The sequence below is a fragment of the Stegodyphus dumicola genome, chromosome 9, assembly GCF_044657685.1.
Source record: "Stegodyphus dumicola isolate Sdum_Otavi_A_Nest chromosome 9, ASM4465768v1".
Classification (NCBI taxonomy): Eukaryota; Metazoa; Arthropoda; class Arachnida; order Araneae; family Eresidae; genus Stegodyphus; species Stegodyphus dumicola.
In genome coordinates, this window is record NC_140776.1 from 150,488,509 (window position 1) to 150,508,708 (window position 20,200).

A 20,200-nucleotide genomic window follows, 5' to 3' on the forward strand; every position below is an offset into this window, starting at 1 on the left:
TAAAAACTTATGAAAAACTAACTGAAAGGGAGACCAAATTACGATTTTATGGGAAAAAAAAAAGAGGAGAGTATTTAATATATTTTTTAAATGCAAAAGTTTATTGAGATTTCTATTTCATATGCACTATGCAACATAATGGTTTATAAATGCCTGTTTTTATTTATGATAGTTTCCTTTCCAATTTTTGTTGAAAAACTTTATTTTAAAAACTTATGTCTCAATCTCATGTAATTGCAGTTTGCTTTCAGAGTAATGCAAAAAGTCATTTTTTAGGAAAATCGTGGATTTTGAACGTTGAATTTTGCCCATAATACCATTCATGTATTAGACAATTTTTCAAAATTTTGAAGCTCCGAAAAAAGAACAATTGCAAAATTCTATATTTTTTTTTTAGATTAACAAAATTCAGTTGTTAATTTGTTACTAGCTGAAAATAATGTCCATGAGTAATATGCAACCCGAATCAGTCAAATTTAAAAAGTGGATTTTTCATTCAGCTTAAAATTTTAGAATACGTCCTTACTTTCATATTTATTGATTTAATATAATAATATTGCAAATAAATTCCATGTTTATAACCATGAAACACCTAGGTCTTTCCCAGTGAATTCCTAATTCACTTTTATTGAGCCTATTGATCTTTCCGTGACTAACGCAAGCGGGTTTAAAGAGTAACTGCACCAATCTTATAATTACTAAAAATAAACAATTTGATTAATTTAGCACCGAAATCTGAGATAATTAATCTTATAACATCACAAAATCATACAAATTATAAAAGCTCAATGAGTGTAAAACAATAATTTCAAAAAGACTCAATGGGAATAATACACAAAATAATGTCCTTCTTTCTTTCCCATTTCAAAATAGTGTAGATATTTTGTCTTAAAACTTTCATGTGAGGAGTTAAAAATACTAAATTTCTTTAATATTATTTTTTCATAGTTTTAAAAAATAAATATTTTCGTGCCGTAAGTTCGATAAATTTTCTAACTGTCTAAGTGTAGTCTAACCGCAACACAAGTAAACTGTATTCGGAAAATTCGTTTTGTATGTTTGTAATAAATAAAGGTTTCACTTTAATGGTTGAGAAGCTGTTTTGTTAGTTGGTACTTGGTAGTCATTAGGTAAGTATTATATTCAACACAGGAATATAAGGTGTGTTCTGTAATTCTTAATATTAGAATGAGGAAGTGAGATTTTTAAATAATAAAAATTTTCTCATTTGTTTCCATAACATTTTAGAATATAAAAATGAGCCTTTTCGGTACTAGTACTGGCTTTGGCACGAATACAGGTGTTTTTGGGAATGCCACAACAACTCAAAATCCAATGAAAGATTATGAAGTTGTTTCTCCTCCAGATGATTCAATTAGCAGTTTAGCTTTCAGTCCTGCATCTTTACCACAGAATTTCCTTATCGCTGGAAGTTGGGATAATCAGGTATTGTAGCTGTATTTTTCTTTATTTTTTTATGCTTGTTGGGATAATCAGGTATTGTAGCTGTATTATTCTTTATTTTTTTATTCTTGTATTTAAAATGCAACGGCGCCAAGATGAAAACCCTTTATATATTGTTATATATTTATAATTATTTATATTGTTATTGAAAAGAAATGGAAGTCTGAATGTTACACGTATGTCATGTAACGCAATGTAGTATCGAACTGCAAGTCTATGCGTATGAGTAAATCCTTCAGTCATTAAAGGTATCTTTATTGTCTAAAACCCTGAGCAAGCATTTTCATGAAACTTCAATGGGTGAATCTTTACATTATGGTAACTTGGCAATTTTTTGGTGAAAATTTGGCGACCAATTCTGCTACAGCAACTTGCTAGTTTTGTTTTGGACGCCATTTTGTTTTCACGAAGTAAAGGTATTTTTTTTTTTTTTTTAACTCAACATTTTTTCCAACAATCTGATAGCCGAATTACGCTTATACTAGAACTTTTATGGAACAAAAATGCTTAATCATGATGAAGATTATGTGCGAAATTGGGAGAAAGTGCAGAATCGCAAACTGCTTGCCGCGTTTTTAAAAATTCCACATACACGGTATCCATGTACACGTCGACCTATTTTCACTTAAAAAAACGGTTGATCTTTACATTATGGTAACTTGGCGATTATTTGGCGACCAACTCTCCTACAGCAACCCTCTATTTTTTTTTTCCCGCCGCCATTTTGTCTTCACAAAGTAAAGACATGTTTCTTTTCTTTTTATCTACTGAACACTTCTTCCAACAATCTACTAGCCGAATTACACTTATGCTAGAAATTTTACCTAACAAAACTGCTTAATCATGACAAATATTCACTGCAAAATTGGGAAAAAGTGCACAATACCATACTCCTTACGCATTTTTCAAAATAACACATACACATAAACCATGTACACGCCGACTTATTTTTACTTAAAAAAACATCCCAGAATTACACAAAAATGGCATTGCACACACTCTTCACTATATATGTACACTGCTTTTTTTCTCATAAATTAGAAAAATTTCACGAAAATACATGACAATTTTCTGAATCTTTAAACCCGGTAAAAAGAACATATATGAAATTACCTGATTGCGAAAAAGTATATACCCTTTCCAAATATGAACATTTCCACATATAAAATAAATAAAATATCCAAAAACTTTTACCTCTAAATCATCTATTATATTATAAACGTCACTAACGAATTCATACCGCAAGCATTACAAATACTTAGTGTCAAATATTTATATTATTTCCATGCACGTTTACTTCAACTAAAACGTATACCAAATTCCTATAAACATAAAATTCACAAAATAACTATCATTTAATTAAAATATCACTAAACCATGTACACGTTGACTTATTTTTACTTAAAAAAAAATCCCAGAATTGCACAAAAATGGCATTGCGCACACTGTTCACCATATCCATGTACACTGCTTTTTTCTCATAAATTAGAAAAATTTCACGACAATTTTCTGAATCTTTAAACCCTTTAAAAAGAACATATATGAAATTATGTAATAACGAAAAAGTATATACCCTTTCCAAATATGAACATTTCCACGTATAAAATGAATAAAATATCCAAAAACTTTTACCTCTAAATTATCTATTATATTATAAACGTCACCAACGAATTCATACCTTAAACATTACAAATGGTTACAAATACTTAGTGTCAAATATTTAAATTATTTCCATGCACCTTTACTTCCACTAAAACGCATACCAAATTCCTACAAACATATAATTCACAAAATAACTATCATTTAATTATAATATAATTAAATTCAAAAACACTACTTAAATATAAATAAGCACATACATTAAATTAATAAAAATTAGCTTACAATCCTAATTACTTTAAACTAAATCATTGCTAATAACAATTTTCCAATACCATAAAAATAATATCCTCAAATAATTAAAAATACTAACTTACCTAATTTTCTTCAGGATCTTGATTACGTGGCCGATAAACTTTTCGTATTTCTTCCGCTAAATAAAAAGCAAGCGTATGTGTGCCTGTTTCAGGATCTTTAAAATCATACTTATAGTTGTTCACAGCAAGGTACCAGGTAAAATAAATAACTTAATAAAACATCTTTACTTCTATATCGCACGAACTTAAAAAAAAACACTTATTACTACCCCTTTCAATCCCACTAAATACCCATTTCGAATTCACTTTAGTTAGGGCCATGGGATCCAAAAATTAACCAACACTGTTTCACACAACACAGAATAAAGCTAAATACAAAATTTCCAGATTTCCCCCCTTTTCCGATTAAAGAACCGTAATTCATCCATTAATATCACATGACGTATCCCATGATCTCTCATTTCCCTCACACAAAATAATGCATAATCAGAACTGAGTACTGCTCACATTATTACCAAAGTCCCAGGTAGTAACCTTTATCGCCTCCAAAATGTCGCTAAACTACCAGTTACCATATTCTAAAGATCAGCCAAAATAACATCCCAGAATTGCACAAAAATGGCATTGTGCACACTCGACTTTATCTATGTACACATCGACCTATTTTCACTTAAAAAGTCAAAGAAAATTGACAATTCTTCTTACTCTTGTAAAAAGCGCCAAACAAATAAGTGGGCGATTCTTGCACTTTAGCGTTTCTAAGTGCTTATTAGCTAAAATCACAATTGGAATTTTCCAGAAAATGTCACATTACATGTCTCATGATCTCTCATTTCTCGGAGACAAAATAATCTGTGATTTGAACTGTGTACTTCTCAGATTATTGCTAAAGTCCTAGCTAGTAACCTTTATCGCCTTACCAAAATGTCGCCAAACTACCTGTTTCCATATTCTAAAGATTAGCCCTTCAATGTTGTGGACGTGAGTAAAATAATGCGAAAAAAGTATGATTACCGTATTAAGATCGTAATCAAACAATGAAATCGTCAAATTTGTCATGCACCCCATGTTTCACTTTTTATCCATATTTTCTTATATGGTAAATATGATTTTTTAAATGTTCAAATATTTATATTTAAATATAAATTAACAAGTGTGTAATCAACTGTTTACTACTTGTAAATCAGAACAAGAGCTTTCGTGAAATAAAAAGTGTAGTTTTTTTTGTATGTGTACCAAATATGAAATAAGATTTTCAACTAGTTGTGAAATACCTTCACAGTCCTTTAAATTACACTTCCTTGTTTTTTAATTTGTATGCATAGATGTCTCAGAACCCTTAGGAACAAAATTGTGATGGGATTAAGGTGAACAAAGCTCTTCACATGAAAGCTAATCATAAGTGTATAAAATTATCCTTGTGAGCAATAAGAATGCATCATTAAAGGTTTTTTTAATCAGCTGTTTGTTTGTAAAACTGAACTTTTCATGAAATCAAAATTTAAAAAAAAAAAAAATCTTAGCAAAACAGATGTTTTAAAAGCTTTTTTTTATTGATTAATGTCGGCTCTAGTGTGGAATTAGGTGCCTCTTCAATCAGCGACAATTTTTTGTAAAATTTTGGTGATGAAATCTCATTTCTGGTTACCATAACAGTTTAACTTTGTTTTAGCTTCCTGATTTTTTTTTTTTTTTTTTTTAAATAAAAATAGATTGATGTGTAAATGGACAAATTTAAAGCTGTGCCCAATGCTTACTTTGTGCAATTCTAGGATTTTTTTTTTTTTTTTTTTTTTTTTTAGTGAAAACAGATCGATGTGTACATGGACACAGAGTTTATGCAATTCTTTAACTTCTTATTTTGGTTTTGTGTAGCAGCCATCATGAAATTGTCTTCTTGGCGTCAAAAAAGAATCGCCAAAAAACAAGGGGCACCCAATTGTAAACTTTAAGCAATATGTCAGTATATTCTTCATTCCTGCATTCCAAGCAAGTGTGTTCATGTTTTCTTCAATGTAGTGGCTTCACTAGATTTGCTTGGTTGTTGCTTATTTCTTTACTAAATTACCTTTCTTCTTTACTTCAGGAAATAACAAAGCTTTGAAGACATTTGTATGATAATTTCTATGGATTTCTAAAGAAAAGCCTTTAGAATTCTAGAAATCATGTATGCATATCCATTTAAAAATGAAACAATTTCTAGGGAACAGAGAAAAATTTGGAATATCAACCTCTTTTTTTAATGTTTTCAATAAATTCATTTGTTAGAAGAGCAAATTATATTGTTTGTTTGAAGTAATTCACTATATTGTTGGCATTTATAGAAAGAGAAAAACCATATGTATTAGTGCGAAGTCTGTACAGTTATTCTTTGTAATTGCATCTATATTGAAATCCAACTACCAGTAAATTTGCTTATAATTTTTTCAGTTACTTAAAATTTTAAGAATTTTGTTTCTGTAAAAACATCTTTTACAGTGAGCAAACAGGTATGGGGAAACTGACAAAGATATATAATGACTATTTGTTTTCTATCCTAGAAAAAAGCTAGTAGAATGATTAGCAGCGTGGGAGGCTTTTGCCATAGTATCTAGCAGCAGCAGCTACTGCCAGACATTCATTTCCTGCAAACTTAATTCGGGGAAGGGGGCATAATATGCTTTGACACTTCCAACCTTGAAAGATATAATGCAGACTTTGCTATTCCTGTATTAAAGCAAAGTAAGGACCTAAAGAATCTCACCAGCTATCACTCAATCACACTCACCAGCTACTTTTGCAAAATCATTAAAAGAATTGTTAATTACCAACTCTTGGAGTAAAATGGTCTGCCTTTTTCTCTCTCTAGAAAAGCAAATTTTGAAGAGGTTGATCAACTATTGATAACAGCTTGTTTTTAAATACAGCCATTGTGAAAAGGAACTGCATAGTTTCCATCTTTTTTTTAATATGGGAAAGCCTATGGTAAGACCTGGAGATATAACATACTTCAAGACTTTTATAGTAGCTATCTTCATGATAACCTACCAGTTTTCACACAGACAGAACATTCAAAGTAAAGTTACATTTTCTGATATCTGATAATTTATTTCGAAAAAGAGTGTGTCACAAGGCTGTGTGCTGAGTGTCGTTGTTTTTTAGCATTAAAATTAATTCCATTAAGGAGCTCCTACGGTAAGGTGAATTATCCCACTGACTGGTCAGGTAACATGATTTAGCAGTAGTTATGGATGACCACTTCCTTTAGAATTCCACAGTAACAATTGGTAACTGTTGCCAAAATTTCCACCAACATTTGATAGGATAATACATAAATACCAAAATAATTAAAATTTTGAAACCTGCCGTCTACTGAATAACAAACAGTGGATTATTTGCCGAATAACAAGGAGCACATCCTAAACAGAGCTTGGTAAAATCAGAGGGCCTAACAAAATAGCAGAAATCAACAAAAACCTTTTTTTGCAAAGTGCAAAAACAAAGTGTGTTGAATAATAATTGTTTATTGAATAAAGAAGCATCCATTCCTTCAGAATTCTGGAGAAATGAACAGTGCAACTTGAGCGGTACCTACGCCAATTTTCATGGTAGGCAACTTTTACAGTCGATGGGATAATACATAAGTACTTAAAATTGTTTTATTCCATTGTTATTTTTTCATATATTTGATTATTTTAATAATATTCTAATAATGTTATATTAGTTAAGAAAATTGTCTTTTAATTGTAACTACCAAATAAACTAGAACAGATTTTAATGAAAACTAAAAGACGTTTGTAAAATTTGGCAAATCTGTATAACATTAATTATAAATGAGAGAGCATACATAAATCTGTTGCTTAGCATTTTATAAATAGGTATGTTTAAAAAATTACAAAACATTTGAATGAATTTTGTTCATGAGAAAGAAGGTGCACTGCTTGGCCTCAAGGGCAAAAGCAAATATATATATATATATGCATACATAGTGGTCAATTTATTTTTTAAATTTATGCATTTCTTTGATGTAGGTTAGATGTTGGGAAGTTCAAAATACTGGTCAAACCATTCCTAAAGCTCAGCAGACACACCAAGGATCTATTCTAGATGTAGCTTGGAGTGATGTAAGTAATTCTTGAGATGCAAATAAAATCAAATAAAAAATTATTTTATATATAAATAGATATTTAAATCATTTTAACTTTGCGTATCATTTTTAATTTTATGTTTAATATTTGAATGAATTTGTGTTGCTTTTTACAAACATACGAGGGTCAGTCAAAAAGTTAGTTGCATTGCCTAAGAAAACAAAACAGGAGAAAAATTTTACAATAACTTTATTTATATCTTAAAGTTCCATTCAATGTAATTACCTCTGTTATTTAAGCATTTGTTGAGACGTAGTACAAGTTTTTCGATGTCTTCTGCAAAGAAATCTGTCCAATGTCCGATAACCATTGTTGGCTGCACGGCATCCGAATGGTACCGTCGCTTTGAAAGTTCTTGTTTCATGGGACCAAGTACATGGAAGTCAGAAGGTGAAAGGTCTGGGCTATAAGGAGGGTGATTCCATACTTCCCACCTAAACTTTTTCAGAAGGTCACACGTTTGTTTTGCTGCATGCAGTCTTGCATTGTCATGCAGGACCACAATGCCATTTGACAGTTTACCTGGATATTGATTTTTAAGTGATTGTCTCAATGGTTTTAGTGTTTCACAATAAGAAAATGCATTAATTGTGGCACCCTTTAGCATGAACTCTGTATACACCATGCCTTCTCTGTTGTAAAACAGCATCATCAACACCTTTCCTACAGATGGAACAGTTCGACACTTTGTTCGTGTCGGGGAGCTGCAATGTTTCCACTCGAGCGAGCTGCGTTTCTTTTCAGGTGAGAAGTGGTGAATCCAAGTTTCATCTCCAGTCACAATTTTGTCCTAAAACTCATTTCCTTCCATTTGATAACGTTGCAGAAATGCAAATGCACTTTCAAAACACTTTCCTTTATGTTCCTTCGTCGACAGACGTGGCACCCATCAAGCACAAACTTTACGAAATTTAAGGTGATCGGCAATAATTTTATGCATGCTTCCATGAGAAATATCCAGTTCATTTGAGATTTTGTCTATTGTTATGTGTCTGTTTGGAAGAATGCATTATTCATGCGAACAGTGATTTCCGAATTTGTTGCAGTCGACGGTCTTCCCTTGCACTCAGTGTTGTCAATACCTGTACGTTCATTCTCAAACATGTTGCATCATTTTGTAATAGCTTGATGTGACATTGCATTTTCACCATACATTTCATGCAACTGACCATAAATTTCAGTGCAATTGCACCTTTTTACCCACAAAAAAAAAAAGAAAAAGAAAAAAAAAAAGAAAAAAAGAATCACTGCACGCATTTCCAATTTGGAAGTTATTTGCAGCTGTCGAGACATGTTTGCGACTGATTATCAGAAAAATTGGCTCGGGGGAAGTTGCTACGTCACGCAATAAAGGTACATGTCTGAAGTGTTGCCACACAGTGTCATCCAAATAGTCTTAGATGAAACATATTTATGCAGTAGTGCAACAAACTTTCTGACTGACCTACCATACTTAACCTTGCTGAAGTAATGGCGTGTTTTTAAAGTCAAATAGCAAAATGGCTAAAGCTGGAATAAACTTTAGCAGAGCTGGCAAAAAGACTTGATTGCAAATGAAACTGCCAGAAGTTCTATAACATCCAAACTCTCAACCCTCAGATGTACAAGTAATTTGCATTCTGGTGAGGACTGCAGAAAGAATAGCTATAGAAAAGCTTTAAATTATGATAATTGGTTAATCAGCATAAAATCCTTCAATAAGTGTCCTGTTAGTTGCTGATGATAGTGACATTTATATGTGATGGAAGTTTATTGCTAATCTAAATTACAATACAGGATCATTAAGAAATAAAAATGTTGTGTTATTTTCAGCTAACAAAACTGAAAAAATTAAAGCTAAGCTGGCTATAATTATAGATGCCTATATGAGTGTCTTTTCAATATTTCATAATTATCTTTAGAAATTTATTTTATTGTTAATTGTAATTAAAAGTTAGCTGATTTTTAAAAGGACAGGGAATCTGAAAGAGCTTATCTATGATAAAATATGTTCTCTTTAACCCCTTAACTGCTGTGGAAAATGTGCAAAACTCATTTCCCAGTGCCACGGCTTTTCACATAGGCTCATGTAGTTATGCGATGTATTGGGGGGAAAATAAGTGCAAGTTTTACTTTCACAAAATAAAGAATAAAAGAAAAAAAATGAATGTACAAAATTTAATGTTTTGAGTAAAAGTATAATAAAAAGGATCCCTAAAATGGAGTTTCGATCAATTCATTTTTAGACCAGTAAAGTGTAATATTAGGTTTCAGTGTTATACTTTGCGAAATCAGTATGCCTAAAAAATACGAGGGCTATCCAGAAAGTAGATTACGTTTTGGAATAAAAAAATAAACAAAGTATAGGAAACAAATTTTATTATATACAGATGAAAGCCACACTCAAATACTACTTTTCTACATAGTCACCATACAAATTAAGGCATTTATCGTAGCGATGTACGAGCTTGGAAATTCCTTCGTCGAAAAATTCGGCCGCTTGCGCCTTCAACCACTTCGTTACCTCTTCTTGCAGCTGTGCGTCGTCATCAAAACGCTGCATAGCCAGCCACTTCTTCATTGCTGGGAATAAGTGGAAGTCGCTCGGTGCCAGGTCGGGACTGTACGGCGGATGAGGAAACAACTCCCACTTAAAAGATTCAAGAACTTTACGAGTGACATTTGCCGTGTGGGGCCGGGCGTTGTCGTGAATCAACAAGATCTTAGAGCTCAACATTCCTCTGCGCTTGTTTTGAATTGCTCTTCTGAGTTTTTGGAGAGTTTGGCAATACCTTTGAGAGTTTATTGTAGTGCCTCTTTCCAGGAAGTCCACCAAAATTACACCTTTTCTGTCCCAAAAAACAGTCGCCATCATCTTCCTTGCCGACATTGTTTGCATGCATTTCTTGGGTTTTTGGGGAGAACTTGTGTGCCCCCACTGCATTGATTGCAATTTCGTTTCACAGTTCACATGTTTCACCCATGTTTCGTCACCAGTAACGATGCGATCGAGTAAAGAGTCACCATCCTTATGGTAAGCGTCCAAAAAGTTCAACGCTGCAGCCATTCGCTGATTTTTGTGGTCCTCTGTCAAGATTTTTGGAATCCATCTTGCACAAAACTTGTGGTAACCAAGCTTTTCGCTGATGATTTCGTGCAACAAACTTCGCGAAATTTGTGGAAAACTCAAAGAAAGTTCCGTTATTGTGAAATTTCGATTTTCACGGACTTTAGCATCGACTTTTTCGAGAAGTTCGGCGGTCACTATGCTGGGTCTCCCACTTCGATCTTCGTCGTGAACATTGGTTCGGCCATTTTGAAATCTTATGACCCACTGACGCACTCCACCTTCAGTGATAATGTTGTCCCCATACACTTCACGAAGCTGCCGATAGATTTCTATCGGTTTACAGTTTTTTGCAGTCCGAAACCTTATTACTGAGCGCACCTCGCAGCTCACGGGATTTTCAATTAACGCAGACATTTCAAACCGTCACAGTATCTGAACGGAGCACAGCACGAACCTCTCACTAGCACGGCTAGATGCAGACTGAGCTGCGCAACGCTCTGACCCCAAGATGGCCGCGCTAGCCCCGCCCCTAGCGGACACAGACGGAAACATAATCTACTTCCTGGATGGCCCTCGTATATATATTTCTTTTGAGCTGGTTGAAAGCCACAATTTTGTTGTTGATTTTTCGTTTACAAGGTGTTGGTTCATATACTCATCTACAAAACGGTTAGTTTCAATAACAATATGAAGCACGAGCAGTTCATCAAAAAATAATTCAAAAAAGATAAATGGGTTTGAAACATCTGTTATATCTTTCTTTATTCCTGGAACCTACTACAAAAAGTAAACAAAAATGGAGAACACAGAATAAAAAAAATACGTTTTACTCAAACAACATCAGCCGATGCCGCGCAGTCATTACTTTCACCGCTTTAGACACACCCCTCTCTCTATTTTCTCCCCACTCTTCTCTCAAATAGTATGCTCTTTTGCATACTTTGTCAAGGTTGTTGGTAAATATGACCTATTTTAACCCTTTTTCTGTATCATCTCACCTCTTTGAAATAATTCTAACTTTTACATATGGTTTAGTTCTTATTTTAAAGGGATATAGCAAATACTTCTACTTCTTTTTCACTACCACTGTTTGTATTAAGAACGGACTGTTCCAGCCTAATTAAGATGCAAAAACAAAACTTGATGTTACGTCATATGGAAAGTTGAGTCGTGCCGACAGCTGATTGGCTACCATAAGATGACGTCATGTGTACTTCAGGTATAAGTATCTCGCATTGCTCTAGGAGCAAAGGCCCTTGGGTCGAATACTCGTCTTAACCAAAATTCATGGCAATGGCTTAGGCCTTCTTGTTCCTGTTTCTTTGCTCCTTGGTGCGCCGTTCCAGCGCTCATTACAAGACGTTATTGCGATGCATGCGGTCCAGCGATAAGTACTATGGTTCTGGTCCATGATGATTTTTTCTGGGTTCTGCAAAGTGGCTACGATGTGAGCAACTGCCGTAGGCAGCATTGTGTTTCTATGGTTCGGCGGTGATAGATCTCAAGTTGTAGTTCCTGGTGGTCAACTGCCGTGGGCGGCATCCTGTTTCCAAAATTAAAATTAACGGACGTCAAATTCCAAGCTGTGATTTCCGATGAGCAACTGCTGTGGGCGGCAACCTCTTCAGTGGTTTGGCAGCGATAAATTCCAAGCTGTGATCTCTCATGAGCATCTACAGTGAGCGGCTTTTGCCAGTTCTAGCGTGCTCAAGGTTTAGTTTAATTTTTCAGGTGCCTTCTTGGCCAAAAGCATGGACCTATTTATAATGAAGTGAAATTCGTATAATCGCGTAGTTTTTGTTCTGTGATATGTTTTTCGTGTATTGAATGCCAGTATTCAAAGATCAGGTAATATATTTGCTGTGTCATTAATAGTATAATATTCTTTAAAGGAAAAACCCTTGGGGTTAATGAATAGTCAACTAAATGTAATTTTTTATAATGTTACACTCTTTAAGTTTCAGTTGTTGATTAAATTTATTTATTGTATTTTTTATTTTTATATATATTGTTAATAAATTGGTTAAGTTTAAAACTTTTGTCTTCTATGTCTGCACAGTATATAACCTTAGGGAGCTTCTATTGCTATTTCTGTTAAATGTCTTTATAACTTTGAACTTTGCTTTTGCATCAAAGGTCATTGTGGTATTGCATTCCAAAGCTTTGCGAATAATTTTATGGGTAGCAGCGCAAAGCAAATGATAGTAGTTTGGAAGGGCATATATATACGCCCAGGGCAGTTAACGCATCGTCTGAGCAAGGCATATATATACGCCCGTGGCAGTTAAGGGGTCAATGGAAAGACACTATACATAATTTAACTCCGCAGTCTAAGTACCACGAATGTGTGCCATTGTGTGCAGTCATAGAATGAATTGTTAAAGAACTGCGTAAACTGCAGAAGATTTGTTGGTCTTCTACGAGTGTGTACAAACCCTGTATTCTTAAAAAAAAAAAAAAAAAAAAAAAAAAAAAAATCAAATAATGTATTTTATAAGAACTTAAACATCTTATTAAATAAAATTGGAAAAGTAAAGTGAAAGTAAATTGAGTGGAAAATTGTAAATTGAGTGACTGGATAATTCATTTTGAGACTAGACTTTTCCTTGTACTAAAGTGGTAACTTTATCAGTGGAATTGTGTTAATAAAACCAACACACTGCACTTTAGTTCAGTATTTCATTTTAGTACATATTAAAAAATTTGAATAGAGCAAAGAAATTATGCAAATCAATGACTGCCATTCCTGATTGTCACATTTTCTAAGATGATTATCTCCACAGAAAATCAGAATTCTGATTTCAGAACCGTGGTTGCTAATCTTAAAGAAAGTTTGCTGCATTGAGAAATGTGTTTATGACTTTTAAATAGCTAAGTTTGTTAATTTGTTCATAGATTGAGTATTTTGTGTTACAGTAGACCTTACTATGCTGCATGAATGATAAATACGCTGCAATTTAATAATCCAAAAGTTTTGGAGGCTTCACCAAAAGCATTTCTAGCATCAGAAAGTAAAGATTTAAATTATTAGGAAGTACAGGAAGTGAATTTAAGTCACTCAATTTGTTAAGCAAGTTTCATTTGAAAAATGAATATTACGAGTGATACTGAATGACCACATACTGGATTCAGTTTGGGTTAATCTTTGGATTATGGTAACTTGGCGATTTTTTGGCAAAAATTTGGTGACCCAACCCTGCTACAGCAACCTGCTAGTTTTTGTTTGGATGCCATTGTGTTTTCACGAAGTAAACGCTTTTTTTTTTTTTTTTACTTGACATTTTTTTCCAACAATCTGCTAGCCGAATTACGCTTATGCTAGAACTTTTATGGAACAAAAGTGCTTAATCATGACGAAGATTAGGTGCGAAATTTGGAGAAAGTGCAGAATCACAAACTGCTTGCCGCATTTTTAAGAATTGCACATACATGGTATCCACGTACACGTCGACCTATTTTCACTTAAAAAAAATCATCCCAGAACTGCACAAAAATGGCATTGCGCACACTCTTGATTTTATCCATGTACACTGCTAAAGTCCTAGCTAATAACCCTTATCGCTTTACCAAAATGTCGCCAAACTACCTGTTACCATATTCCAAAGATTAGCCTCAGTTTCCTATAAAAGATAAAGTGTTTTATGTGAGGGCAACATTAGCCAAGTGGTGTGAATAAAGGTATTGTAGTTTAATGAAACATAATGGTTGAGACTTAATTTTGTTCTCTCTATCATGTCTATTCGATGTTAAAAATATCTGTGTATTCTGATCATTCATGTCCCCCATTGAAAAGTCATAAACTCATTGCCAACTTTGGAGAGCATTCATTAGCTTGTTGCTGATTAATTTTTCATCAAGCTAATGAATGAAACATAATTTTCAAAGGCAACAACCATTTTTTAAATTGTGGTGCTCTACGAATTCCATACTAGACCAATTAGTCAGTAAATTTTAAAAAGCCAGAAACACTTAAAATAAAACACCTTTTTTGTGAAACTTTTTTTTTTTTTTCCACAATTGTTCTTTCCCTATAAATAGGAATTGGTTTTCGCTTAAAAAATAAAGAAAAAATTGCACAACACAGCACCCAATCAATTTGAGCATTGCACATACCAGCCAAAGCAAACATGTAATATGCGCTTACCTGGGTTGCTGCGTAACTACACCCTTTGGGAAAATAATTGAAGCACCAAGAAGGAATTTTTGCAATCATGACGAAATTTCATATGCAAAAACATCTTGATCGAACATACAAATGATCAAAGTTTCAAGCCAAAAGAACAGGAATTGCGATCATAGTGTGCATTTCTAGTGCGCAATAACAGAGGCTGAAAATTTATCTTTTTTTGTTGCTGCCATTGTTATTCCGTAAAGAAGCAACTAAAGATGCCATTACGACGATATCGAAGACCTTGCAGGCAACTAAACGACTTCGAACATGGTCGCATTGTAGGTTTGTGTGAAGCTGGGTGTCTATACATTGCAATAGGCTGCCGATAGTGCACAGGCACTGCTGTGCAAAGATGTTGCCAGCAATGGTTGCTACAAGAAAACTGCCGACAAAATGAATGCCCTGGAAGGCCAAGGAGCACAAATGCGAGGCAAGGTGGGCCAGGACTGAACCATCCCAACTGTATTATTGCTGACTATTCAATGCACTACAGCCACGTCTATACCTCCCGTGGTATCGTCCCCCATATCATGCCACTTGTCTGAGGAGGGGTTACGCTCACAAAGGCCTTTAAGACGTTTGTTTTTAACCCTCGAACATTTTTGCGGAGTCGTCTGGAGTGGTGTTGCAGCCGATCATCATGGCTACCATTAGACTGGCATCGTATATCTGCAGCGATGAATCCCGCTTCAATCTTGAAGCAGATAACCACCGTGTTTGTGTCTGGAGAGCAGTGCTCCGCAACCGGTGTGCCATGAGTAGGATATAGGTGTGTCGCAATCAAATACATGTATTTGACATTTTGCAATTTTTTATCATGTATTCAATACACAATGACAATTTTTTTTCCTTAATAATGTCTATTTTAAATGTTTTTATATATTTCACTGTTGTGTGGTTGTGTGTGTGATTGTAAGTGTGTCAGCATTTTAATTTTTTCAGCACTTCCTTGATAACTCGGAACTCTTTGGTGTGCCACGAAATTCCAGAAAGATTTTTTGTGCGTCGCAGGTGAGAAAAGGTTGCGGAGCACTGCTGGAGAGGACAGGGCAAGCGGTTCCAATCAGCCTTTGTTTTACAAAGGCATACAGCCAATAACCCCTGTTGTGATGATGTGGGGCGCTATTTCTTATAACAGCAGGTCATCTTTAGTCATCCTCCGTACATCTTTAACAGCTCAACGATATGTTGATACCATACTTTGGCCGGTAGCATTAACCTTCATGTCACGTCATCCTGGGGCCATTTTCCAACAGGATAATGCCAGGCCACAGACCGCTCGCATATCTCTGGACTGTCTTCATGCGGTTGATACTCTTCCTTGGCCAGCAAGGTCGCCAGACTTTTCACCAATCGAGCATATCTGCGACATGGTAGGCCACCAGATTCTGGCACCATAAAATATCGTAGATATGAAGCGACATCTGATGAAGGCATGGCAGAATGTGTCGTAGGATGACATTAGGAACCTCTGCTACTCCTTGCCTCGACGAATTCAAGCATGCATTGCCTCCAGGGGCGGTTCGATCAACTACTAATTTGAACATTCAATAGGTGATTGTAAGCCGTGAACAGGTACTATGACCGTGATTTTATAATTATTTTAGTATCTGTGTATGAGCTATACACATATTCAATTTCATCAAAAACAACCACTTCATTCATGGTGCTTCGTTTTTTTTGCAAAAGATTATATATTGATGACATGATGCTTTGCCTCATGAATATTTTTTTGTGACTTTTCAGAAGGGCTACAGACATTTTGAAAGTACCAAAATATTGTTAAGAAAATCCTTCCACAGGCCATTAATTGTTCTATTAAGCTATACTATCATCCATATGGCATACATTGTTATTGCATGAAATGTAGGCTTTTTATATATAAGAATATACGATACGTATTTGAAGTTCGAGGAAGTAGCTCCCTCTACCCTATCACAGGTACTAAGAATCAGGTATAAAATTTAGCAAAATGATAGGGTTTAGCAGATTTAGCAGAATGATTATGGTCATGGTTCATGATTTTGAATTAAAATTATAGTGCTTTGATGAATATAGTGAAAACTGTGAGCAGTTATGAAAATTATTCTGATGGTTTAAATTTTTAAATCAGTGTGTACAAAGGATGTTTGTCTTCGACATAACCTTGCAGTACTCAGTTGGTGTTGCTATTTTACGAAACATAAGGTCTTTATTTTTTAAATTAATCAATCAATGATTGCTTCACTACATTCTATTTGTAAAAGTAAGGTTTATAATTAAATATATTTTGAATTAATCAACCAAAAACTGTGTAACCAAATAAGCTAATTTAAAATCTATAAACACATTTCTTAATAATTTGAATCTTTATTTTATTTTTAATATCCTCATTTTTATGAACTTATTTGTAACTTTTATAAGCATTTATAACTTTAATATAGAATTCAAAAATGCTTTAGAGTAATTAATAAAAAATATTTCTAATGTTATATATTTTGTACCTTATTACTGAATCATTTAGTAAATGTTTATTGTTTACATGTTATTTAAATTTTTTCATCTTCTACATCTACTCTATATTTAAAGCATCTCTAAACATCATGAAATGTAAAGATATATTTTAAATGTGGTCTGGCTGATAATTTTGTATTCTTCATAAACTATAGCAATTTTCTATGCTTTATTTAGATTATTTAATTTCAGGATGGATCCAAAGTATTTTCTGCATCTTGTGATAAAACAGTTAAAATGTGGGATTTAAACAGCAACCAGGCAATTCCTGTGGCACAGGTATTATATAAATTTTAACTTTCCATTTAACGTAATTTATAAATTATGTGGCGTTTTTAGAAGAAATTTTAATTGCATGAATTATTATTATTTCATTAATTTTTTCTATGAATATGAGGAGAATGGAGTATTATATATTGTTACGAAATGTCCAGGCGCGGTGGCGTCAAGGGAAGGCAAAGTTGCCACATTTGGCGAGAAATCGCCCATTTGGTGACAAAATTGGCAATATGCCATGGATGGATGGAGAACCTTTGGGAAAAAATTCTTACCGGTTTAGCCCAGAATGTTCTCGAACACAAACCAAAAACTATATAAACCCTGCTGGTACACACGGAAAGAAGTGCGAGATAGTTAGTCTCGAGCTACTCAGTCCGTGTGGAGTCAATCGAGTTGAGAGTCGGTCAGCAAGTGCCAAGTGAGTCGTTGAGTGCATCGAAGAGTCACTTAGTGTATCGCAGTTAGTGCATCGTTGAAGGAGTGTGTTAAGCTCTGGGAATGACTGAACCGAAGAGTCGGGAACTGTGCTCTGTGTGTCTTTGAGTGCATTGCGAGTTGTAGCGTGGAGAGTTCCGAGAATGACCGAGCAGAGTTGGGAGCTGTACTCTGGTGCTTTGCAGTGAAGCTGTCTCCACCGTTATTGCCTGACAGTGTGAAGGCTGTGTCGCTGATTGTTCCAGCGTGTTTATAGTAGATCTTCGATGACTGTAAAAGTGTTTTGGAGCTGTCCTGATTAATATTGTTAAATAAAGTTTTTTCGATATTCCATCAAGCGCTGTTGTCGTTATTCACTCCAAATCCACATGAACCCCATACGAACGTGAAGGAAGAAAATATCGTAACAACTGGTGTCAGAAAAAAAACGTAACAATATGTGAAAATTTATACATGTATGACTGTGTGTTTATGTAATTGTTGTATCATATTTACAGTAAGGAATTTTATCCTTGTTTCCTTCATGTACAAACATAATGTATTTTGGAGAACCCATAATTTATAACTGATAATAGATAAAATGAAATGATGACAAGGTCATTCGTATTACTTCTGATTTGGAATTCATGACAAAATGGAAATTTTTAAAGGCTTTATCAATGATCACGGAAGAAAATCCTCTGTTAGTGACATCTGATTTCAAATAACTGAGTACCTTAAAAAGTGAAGATGCTGGAAAATGAACTTTAAGGGCATGATATACTTCAAAATAAAAAGTAATTTTTTGTTTAGCAGGATGGCATGATTTAGCATGGGAAGGCAAATAAAATCAGAAAAGTTTACCATAAAAATGATGCTGCTGATAAAAAAAAACACCCATTTGGGCATAATATAAAATGTGAAAGCTTTTAGATTTTATATTATGCCCAAAGGGGTCTTTTTTTAACATTTTGTGGGTTACCTTTATTTATTTTATCCTGTTCTTCACACCTGAATTACATAAAATTCAGTTCAACAGCAGTACCACAAAATATTTAAAAACTGCATACCTTTAGAGTTTTGATACACAGTCTCATGTGGTATAGATAAAAGTGTTTTTTCTGTACAGTGTTGCCATTGCTCACTTTGAAATCATTGAGTTTGTTAATCAAAAGTTCGTTAAAGTTTTACAAAATGTGAAATAGCTAATAAAGCAAATTCAAAATTTGGGTTTTCAGGTTCCCATGTTTGGGTGGAGGATTACATTAATTCAAAATTTGACGGCTCTAGGTACCATTGTTTTTTCACAATGCAAAAAACACATACATTCTTGCACATTCTTCATTATTTATTTTCTTTAGATATAACACAGGGCTATAACATTTGGTGGCAACAATTTAAAAAGTAATTTGCCATTTATAGTGAAACATCACAAAATGCCATTTTGAGACTAATAACTTAAAGAGACAGCAACTTTGGATATGGATGAAGCAGGTTCATCACATTTTGACCATATTTTGAAATAACAATATTTTACAATCCGCTTTTGAGTAGGTGTGATAATTCATTTAAATAATTGTTGATTTTATCGTGGTTCAAACATGAACTGCAGATGTGGATGCATTGCAGGAAATGAATCTCTTTCAGTTCATGTGAAACATGTAAGTCAAGCTTTTTATGATATGCTTATGAACTGCTCTAGTTGCTGCATTAACCTTTTTAGCAATCTCTAATACAACTATGTTTCTAGCAGTTTTGATCAGTGCTTTTATGTTGTCATCTTTGACTTGAGTTGAACAACCAGAACATCTTTGAGTGAAAAAAATCACCAGAATGAAATTTTGATGTGTGTTTTCTGTTATACAATTAATACTGTATACTTCACATATATCTTTAATGAGCCTTGGCAGCTTTTTAATCTAAACAAAAATTTCAAAAAAAAGCTAAATATGGCAATAATGTTCGTGTTTGCATTTGATGTTAAGACTGGCACTAAAGTAACAGATGTAAATAAAATAACATACAATTTACTTTTGAAATAAGCCAGGAGTGGCATCTATCAAATGTTCAGTGGAGCAAAATGCTAAAAATGGTAGGAGTTCTTCAAAAAAGAATAGAATGCCATCTGTATATAAAAGTCGAAATTACATTGTGAACAGCCTAATATTGCATAATTATTTATTGAAAATAACATACAGATAGCCTTCATTTGCATTTAATGCATTTTTATAAGTGCATATGGAAGTTGCTGTATGTGTCTTATTAAAAAGTAATAATATATTAGTAG

At 33.8% G+C, this 20,200-nt stretch overlaps 1 protein-coding gene across 2 annotated transcripts in view; it reads left to right on the plus strand.

Annotated features, from left to right (window-relative positions):
* Positions 1 to 981: 981 nt before the first annotated feature.
* Positions 982 to 20,200, plus strand: part of Rae1 (ribonucleic acid export 1) — a 37,519-nt gene continuing 18,300 nt past the window's right edge. For both annotated transcript variants that reach the window (XM_035375224.2, XM_085824226.1), the window contains exons 1-4: positions 982 to 1,130; positions 1,249 to 1,446; positions 7,391 to 7,483; positions 17,413 to 17,499. In XM_035375224.2, coding sequence (XP_035231115.1) covers positions 1,258 to 1,446; positions 7,391 to 7,483; positions 17,413 to 17,499 — 369 coding nt within the window. In that variant the 5' untranslated portion in view covers positions 982 to 1,130; positions 1,249 to 1,257. The remainder of the gene's footprint in view (positions 1,131 to 1,248; positions 1,447 to 7,390; positions 7,484 to 17,412; positions 17,500 to 20,200) is intronic.